The 8,783-nt window shown below is 50.6% G+C and overlaps 2 protein-coding genes across 2 annotated transcripts in view; one reads left to right on the forward strand and one right to left on the reverse strand.

The window, feature by feature from the left end:
- The first annotated feature begins 5,237 nt into the window (after positions 1-5,237).
- On the forward strand, positions 5,238-7,371 carry LOC144708503 (pentatricopeptide repeat-containing protein At2g22410, mitochondrial-like). The gene has a single exon (XM_078581873.1). The coding sequence runs from the start codon at positions 5,611-5,613 to the stop codon at positions 7,369-7,371; it is 1,761 nt and encodes a 586-aa protein (XP_078437999.1). The 5' UTR covers positions 5,238-5,610.
- Positions 7,339-8,783, reverse strand: part of LOC144708504 (nucleophosmin) — a 3,059-nt gene continuing 1,614 nt past the window's right edge. Inside the window, exons 5-9 of the mRNA XM_078581874.1 lie at positions 8,699-8,767; positions 8,039-8,170; positions 7,874-7,951; positions 7,660-7,788; positions 7,339-7,597 (exon numbers count right to left, since the gene is read on the reverse strand). Coding sequence (XP_078438000.1) covers positions 7,415-7,597; positions 7,660-7,788; positions 7,874-7,951; positions 8,039-8,170; positions 8,699-8,767 — 591 coding nt within the window. The 3' untranslated portion in view covers positions 7,339-7,414. The remainder of the gene's footprint in view (positions 7,598-7,659; positions 7,789-7,873; positions 7,952-8,038; positions 8,171-8,698; positions 8,768-8,783) is intronic.

Below are 8,783 nucleotides of genomic sequence, written 5' to 3' on the forward strand. Positions count from 1 at the left end.
TTCACTCGTGACATAGTTTTCTCGATATATTCTCTCACCTAAACTAATCCGAGCACAGTGAAGTGAAGTTGAAAATATATTGTAAGACATATATAACTGATGAGCAAGGAGAATGACATACCTAGTCGATGGCGGCGTTCATCGTCGATGTCTTCATCGGTGCACGGGGCAATGCAGGCAGATAGGCGGGGCGTGCTGGAGATGGCACTGTGGGGCTTGACAGGCGACGGGAATTTGCAGCGCTGGAGCAATTGTTGGAGAGCAGAGGAGAGGAAGAGAGAGTATATTTGTACGACAACGAAACAGCCAAAGCAGTTGGCCGAATTCGGTGTGGCGATCGTGAACGATGGCAAGTTGTACAGGCGAGGGCGTTCTCATCGAGAGCAACGCGGGCGTAGAGCAAACAACAGTGCAGCAGCGTCAGTTTCAAGGCGGGACAAGAAGCGTATACACACCCTACGCAACACGGTCGGGGAGACAAGGCACCACGCTCGGCTATGTAGTCAAGGAGACTGAGCGAAAGCCACCTAAATCTTCAAGAGACCCACAATAAGACAAACAACGATGTTCGGGTTGCACTGGCCTGTCGCACGATGTCTGTGGCGTAGTCAACGCGCTTGACACGCGAACAAAGAAGGTTGCGTTTGAGTGGTGCACCGTCAACTTCCCTTATCGTGATCAGCAGAACATGAATACGACGTTCAATACAGGGGGTTCACTAAACACCTGGAACGTCAGATGCAACTCGTGATCGTGCTTGGAGAGAGAAGGTTCTTGTCAACAGCCGCATGCCGTTGATGCTTGTGCAAGAATGTCCGCACGATTCTATCGACGGGCGAATTTCCACCGTGAATGGTTGTGCAAGGATGTCCGTATGTGATTCCCTCGACGAGCAAGCCTTTATTGTGGGTGGTTGCGCAAGGAATTCCGTGTGCAATTCCACCGATAGAGCAAATTTTCACCGTGGATGGTTGTGCAAAGGCGATCACGTGCAATTCCACCGACGGGTAAGTCTTTGAGCACACTCAAAGTGCAACGCAACTCACGGTGACCAATGCGGTCGATGCAGTAGTCGACGACTAGGTGTCGTGTGAGAACGTATGCGGCGGTTGGTCTTGCGGGGCGGGACACCGCACGAGCAGGGTTCAGACCGGCACGAGATCGAGCTTAGGCACTGGAACAGAGGGAAGAAAGAAAGGGGCGACACGTCACGGATCTGATGAGAGCCCCCTCTCCCCCCCTTCTTCGTCTCTCCTCTCTTCCTCTTCTTCCTTCTCTTGATGAGACCTGGTTCTCATAAAATAACTGCCACAAAATAAACCAGATCTGAGTAGAACGTGCCCCATCGCGGCCCTATATAGGGCCATGATGGGCCCATTACAAAATTCACATAAGGGGCCCAATAAGGGACTCCTTTTACAACACTTAAAATGAAAAAAAATAGGGAAGAAACTTAAAATGATTCGAAATAAAATGATGGATAAAACGAGACAATATGGATGTGTTAGTACGGTGAACTTGTCGTGACAAACACGAAACAAGAATTAGGCGAATGAAAATGGAAATTTAAGACACGAACAAGCGCGGACATGCTCTACTCAGGGTATTTAAACCTGGGCGTCTTCACGTATGCTTTGGCGTGCCGGTCGTGCAGTGCATGAGCTGGCGGGTTGTCGGTGACGATGAGGACGGCTTCAATGACGTGGTGGCGATCCCAGATGGATGTTTCCCATCACAATGTCTATCAAATAGTTTTTCATTGGAAACTAGGTCCTTTTTGGTTTCTGTACTCACTTATCATCACTTTCATATCATAATTTAGATTCAAACATATTATATTAAGATATTTATACTCTAATATGTGTATCTTTTCAGTTTGGACCTTTCAGAATTTTGTGATCGAAAGAAATTTGGTCACAGACTTTAGTTTTGATTTTCTCTTTCAGACCACTCCTAACATATTTCCCCATCTTCTCATATACAAAATTGCCTAAAAAATGGATGTAATTTGTCAAATATCCCTATGGTCGACTGAGGTTCACCCTACAGAAATTTATGACTTTTAAAATTTAATTTCGGGTCAGAATTCTTAACTAAGGGATTCGATATAAACCTGAAATACCCTTATTCTCACCAAGAAACTCAATTTCTGTTTCATGAGATGCAGGTACAATCTCATCTGATAATGCCCTACATCAAATCTAATTATGTATATAGTTAATGAACTGAGTGATGCTTACTGATGTCATTTGAGAATGATGCTTACTGATGTCGAACGTCGCCGGGACGTCGTCCGGTCGACACCGAATATGATGGTTTGGTGCCAATAAGGGATGATGGTATCGGACTACAGCAGTGTCGTCGTCCGACGGATCAAAACCCTAATGGGTCGACGTAACTACGATGCGTTGAATGCCCTACATGTTGTACGTGCAGGCTCCGACTCAAGGGAGGCGCCGAGCTCCAAGCTTGGAGGGAGTCGCCGGGTGCAGCGACGGTGGCCTCTTGAACGTCGTCGGAGTGACGAAGGTGTCTACGGCCGAACGGAATCTATCCGTAGGGCTCGCACGTAATGGACATACTCGTCCATACTGGTAAGACACTCAGTTGATCGTAGTTCTCTCAATTCGTCCTCTCTCACCTACCTAGCCTGAGCGCGGTGGAGTCAAGACGGGATATACTGCAAGAGGTAAATAAACGAGCGACGGGAGATGACGGCGTACCTTGTCGGTGGTAGCTCGTAGTGCAGTGTTGTTGACGGTTAGCAACGATTGGGAGCGGGTGGGGCGGAGAGTTGCCGGAGAGATCACGGCGGCTCGATAGGCAAAGTAGCACTGGAGCCCTTCGTAAAGGTCGGTGAAAGAGTCGTTGAGGACGTCTTGCGCTCGGGGCAACGATCTCTTTGGGGAGATGAGGAAGGGCACCCCGGGGCATCGTTCGTCGAGGTGTCGCGGGTCGGCGACGATCGGCAGGACGCAGGGCGCGGTGGAGGTGTCCGGTGGCGGCGCCCAGTGAGGTGGCGGCGGAGGGGCAATTGCATGCCCGATGGCGGCATCCGGCGTAAACGGTTGCAGACGCCCTGCAGCTGTGGCGACGTCCGACATCGGTGGTCAGCTCGGGTGGCTGCGGCCGCTCCGGCGATTGCGGTCGATCCGGTGGCTGCGGCGGCGCCCGCTGTTGGGGGCGCGCTGCTGGCGGCGACGCCGAGGCTGGGGCGGCGCCGCTGGTCTTGGCGGCGCCCGCTGCTGGCGGCGCCCGCCTCTGGCGGCGCTGCTGGGCGGCACCCGCTAGTCGCGGCGTCTCCCGCTGCTGGCGCGACATCCGCCTCTGGCGGTAGTGCCTGTGGCTTGCGGTGGTGCCTACGGCTGGGGGCAGCGCCCGCTGGTCGCGGCGGCGTCCGCAGCTGGGGGCGGCGCCCGCTTGGGCAATGGCGCACCCGCCGCGACAGCCGCCTAGGTCTCCGAACAGAGCCCTAGAACGGGCACGCGGGCGGGACGGAATGGGCGTGAACACAACCCCGTTCCGTTCCGCCCATTCTCTCTCCTCTTTCTCTTTCTTTTTTTCTTCCTTTTCTCCCTTTGTTTTGTATTTTCTAAAGGTGAGACCAAGATAGACTTCAAACAATTTTTCCTTCTTCCTGGACTGATTTTTTTAGTGGCCCCCCTCTTCCTTTATATAGGGGAGAGGTTTGGGCCCCCTAAATGGATCAACAAAAAGGGGAGACGAGGTCCATTAAGGGGGTCCTTATAAATTGGGCCCCTTCGTTACAAAGTAGAAGGGAAATTAAAATAAAGAAAATGAAAGAAATAAAAGGGCACAAGGGAGGGGTTCCAAATTGGCTAAGGATCCCTCCCTGTGACAACAACGACGGGTGTAGAGACACATCGCGAAGCGACAAAAATGGGGCGATGAACACGAACAAAACACAAAACATGACAAGGGACGATGAAAACCAAAAATGATAATTGAGCATTTCTTTCACCCGGTCTTCAATGATGGTGGCGGGTGGCGTGAACGGCATCGTTGACGATCCTCGATGGTGTGCGCCATCACTTACTTCAGATAAAGCATATACGAAGATGATTGTATTTTAGATCATCATGGGTAGGAGATGTCTGATAAAAGTTACTAAAGAAGTGGTATAGGAAGCTCGGGTCAAAAAATTGTCAAGTTCAACCACCTCTAATGCTGACCCACATTTCTAGATACATTATTATTCATTTGGATATAATTAGGTTATCCCACTCAGTCTCACCCACTATTACCCCAGTCTTCTTATAGACACTCAATGTCACATTGCTGAACTGAATGCTCCTTGCGGACAAATTTTTTTTTGATGGATGTTAAGAAGTTTTATTTTCCCCCTCATGATGAAGTTTCTCTAAAACTATATTTATACATAATTATAATTTGTATTCACTCTTTTCCATTTTTATCTTTATTCAAATATATATCTTTTGCCTCTATTTTGATCCATTTTACTCAGCCCCTCAAATTTCCTATAATGCATATTTTTATGTGTAAATATATCATATGACTCTTACATAGCTCTTTTTAGACAAATCCTTTTTAAAATAATCACAATGCTTGGGCAATCCTTTTCACTAATCTCCTGAAATAAATATGATGCTGAGCTCATCAGTCGAAGACCTCTTCTACATGATATGATGTACCATCATTACTAAAAAGAGGGGGAGCCATAAGTCGTCTTTATTCAAATAATAATATTTTCTCTAAATATTTATATTGTTGTATGTATCCTCCTTTCACCATTGACTCAGTTTAGTTGATAAAGTGAATCTGGACTCCTCAATTTTACCAACACTTTCACCATGTTAATTATTTTCAGATCAAACAGAATTATGATTGTATAAAATTACTAAACACACTACTCAGTCAAGTTTACCCTTTTTTACAGCAGTGAATTTCTCAACAATATAGAGATTGATGCGAGTTTAAATTTATTTTCAAAACCATTTTGGAATTTAGCCAGGCTGAGCTATTAAAATACATCAAATTATCTCAAAAAGATATACTATAGGGCAAGAAAAATCCACCAAAATATCATTCCAAAGGTCACATCTACCAGAATAAACCTCTCAAAGCCATCAGACATAACTCTAGACTCTTAGAAACTTTCACTGAACTAAAATCATAATTCAGAAAAGAAAAGAGAAACTACACGAAGAGAAGACCAATTGTTAAAAACAGCTCAAACTTTTCCATGAAAACAAAGTACAAACAAACAGGTAAAAAAACAAAACTAGTACTCTACTCTCATGAGCCAATAAAGACCCATGAGCCAGAGAAGAGAGGAGAAACATGGTTATAATATGGCACACATGTAAAGAGAAGACCAGTTGTTAAACACAGTATAGTTTAACAGGTCTAAAAACTGCACTAGTACTCCACTCTCACGAGCCAATAAAAACCCACGAGCCTGAGAAGAGAGGAGAAACATGGTTATACTATGGCACACATGTAAGAGAAGACCAGTTGTTAAACACGGTATAGTTTAACAGGTCAAAAAACTACACTAGTACTCTACTCTCAGGAGCCAATAAAAACCCAGGAGGCATAACAAGTTATCTCCCCAGACCAGCAATCCCCATGCCATGGGCGACCGGCTCCTCCCACCCGCACCACCTCCTCGGCCTGGTGGAGAGATGCGCCACCCTGAGGCAGACCCACCAACTCCAAGCCCAGCTTCTCCTCAACGGCCTCGTCCCGGACCAGCAGAGCCCCTGGAACGCGCCCATCCGAGCCCGGGCCGAGCTGGGGCCCCTCCCAGAAGCCCTCCGCCTCTACCAACGCCTGCTCCACCCGGCCGGACCCCGGCCCGACCCCCGCACCTTCCCCAGCCTCCTCAAGGCCTGCGCTCGAGCCCAGGCCCCCCTCCCCGGCGCCCAACTCCTCGCCCACGCCGCCCGCCTCGGCGCCCTCCACGACCTCTTCGTCGCCAACGCCGCTCTCCACCTGCTCTGCCGCTGCGGCCTCCCCGCCGCTGCCCGCCGCCTGTTCGACCAAATGCCCCGCCGAGACGCCGTCTCCTGGAACTCCCTCCTCTCCGGCCTCGCCCGGGCCGGCCTGCCCCGCCAAGGCCTGACCCTCTTCCGAGCCACGCCGCGCCCCCCCGACCCGGTCGCCCTCCTAGCCGCGGTCCGCTGCTGCGCCCAGCTCGCGGACCTCCGCCTGGCCCGCCGGCTCCACCGCCTGACCCTCGCCCCCCACCCCCCCCCGCGCCTCTCCAACGCGCTCCTCGACATGTACGTCAAGTGCGGCAGCCTGCCCGACGCCGAGCGCGTCTTCGCCACGTCACCACGGACCGTGGTGACGTGGACGTCCCTGATTGGCGGCCACCTCCGGCTCGGCTCCCCGGCCCGCGCCGTGGGCCTCTTCTGGGAGATGCCGGCCCGGGACTCGGTGGCCTGGAACGTCATGATCGGGGGGTGGGCCCAAATGGGCCGGCCCAGAAACGCGCTGACCTTCTTCCGGGAGATGCAGCGGTCCAAGGTTGACCCTGATGAGGTCACCATGGTCAACGTCTTCTCCGCCTGCGCGCAGCTCGGCGCGCTCGAGGCCGGGCTCTGGGCCGAGCGGTTCGCGCTGCGCCGGGGCTTCCGGCTCAGCGCGCCGCTCGGGACCGCCCTCGTGGACATGCACGCCAAGTGCGGGAGCATCGACCGGGCCCGGTCCGTGTTCCACCGGATGCCTGAGAGGAACGTGTTGACCTGGACCGCCATGGTCAACGGCCTGGCGGCCCACGGACTTGGCTGTGAGGCAGTGGACCTCTTCGACGAGATGGTCAAATCTGGGCCGCCCCCGGACGAGGTCACCTTCCTCGGGCTGCTCTCGGCATGCGCCCACACAGGCCTGGTGGACCACGGCCGCCGGTTCTTCGATCTGATGCGCCGCCGGTACCGACTCGGCCCCGGGCTGAAGCACTATTCCTGCATGGTGGACTTACTGGGCCGGGCTGGGCGGCTGGAGGAGGCTGAGCTTCTGATCCAGACCATGCCCATGGCAGCGGATGCGGTCATTTGGGCCGCCTTGTTCTTTGCCTGCAGGGTCCATGGGGACGAGGAGATCGGACGGCGGGCGGCAGCGGAGATGCTGGCCTTGGATGATCAGGATTGTGCCACATATGTGTCAATGGCGGGCATGCACATGGAGGCCAACCGGTGGGCCGAGAGCGGGGAAGTCCGACGGCTGATGGGTCAACGCAGGCTGGAGAAGACCCCTGGCTGCAGTTCCATCGAGGTCAACGGCGAAGTCAACGAGTTCAAAGCCAGAGACCCGGAGCACCCGCAAAGCGCTGCGATCTATGCCTGCGCTGGGTTGTTGTCCGAGCAAATCAAGCTTGGTAATTAAGAGTAAACATTTTAAAAAGGTCAAAAAACCACTGTCAATGGGGTCAGAGCTCGAGCTTCTTCTTATCCTTTGGCGAAGTGGCCGCCCCCTTTCGCCACCATTTCCGAAGCAAGTGGGCCGTCTTCTCTCCGTGGGCCCTAATGGACTCTTGGGCCCGTTTAACCTCTCGGAGGGCCCTCTGCTTCAGGCCAAGTTGGCCAGTCTCTTTCTCCCTGAGTACCTTCCCCTGCATCATGATCAAATAAGTTCCCTTTTCCCAACTGAGGGAAATAGGCAAGGATTATGTACCAATTTTGAAGGGAAGTCATCATTATCATCATCATCATCTCCTTCGTCGTCGTCGCCATCAACTTTGAAGTTGTTGTTCACCAGGTCCTCTCTGGAATACATTTTCATGCTGGGAGCCCCTGGCATGCCCTGGGAAAAAAGAAGCCTAAGACAAAAATATTCGAGAGCAGTAATCGTTTTTTCTTTTTTTATAATGTGCTGTGGCTGTAATTACCTCCATTGACCGGAGAATCTTTTCCATTTCCAACTCTTTTGAGGGCTTGGGAACGAAGGGCTCCCCCGGGGCCCTGTCCTGCAATTTGAAGAAGATGTGAATATGTTAATACTCACTAGAAATGTATAAATACGAAATTGTACATAGGAAAAGGTTGAATTTTACCTTTGGAAGAGGAGGGGGTTTTTTAGAGCAAGAGGAGCTCGTTTTGTAGCAGAGAAATTTCACCAGAGAATCTTGTGAAGGCTTTGACGTGTAAATGAACTCGGCAATATCGGTGTCTGAGTAACCCATTACCTAAAACCTCCCACAAGTCAGCCACAAGAGTAGTAATCAAATAATGTGGGCAAAAAACGCAAGACTAATTATATATTTAGGAACCTTGACGTTGTCATAACACATAAATACCCAATCATATATTTAGGAGCCTAAGTGGGCCTATTCCCGGGATAGTCCAATGACGGGACTTAAGTCATTTGATCTGGGGTGTCTACATAGGGGCGTATGCGAGAACGTATGGTGACAAATAGAGAGTAGTCCAGGAAGAATAGATTGTATTCAGCAGAAGAAATCAGCATATTATGTTCTTGTCTACAATCAAACAGTTTCCAAAAAAATAATTTACAGGCATTTGCCTCGAAGAGAATAAGATAATTAATGAAATATTCAGCTGACGGTTTATCAACATAACTTTTAATATGCTCGTGTTCATCAAGGCACCAAGTTTGTGCACATTTCCTTCTGATCTAAATGAATTTAGGCATGCCAAGTTTATGCATGATGACAGAGTAGATAGGGTCAGAAAGCGGAAATCATTCCCCTCACCTCCTGGCATGCGCGCTCCAAAGTCTTGCATTCTGAATTACAATGACCTTCAACTTCTTGTTCAACAAGCTGTAGAAATATTTTT

The sequence above is a fragment of the Wolffia australiana genome, chromosome 10, assembly GCF_029677425.1.
Source record: "Wolffia australiana isolate 7733 chromosome 10, ASM2967742v1".
NCBI classification, from domain to species: Eukaryota; Viridiplantae; Streptophyta; class Magnoliopsida; order Alismatales; family Araceae; genus Wolffia; species Wolffia australiana.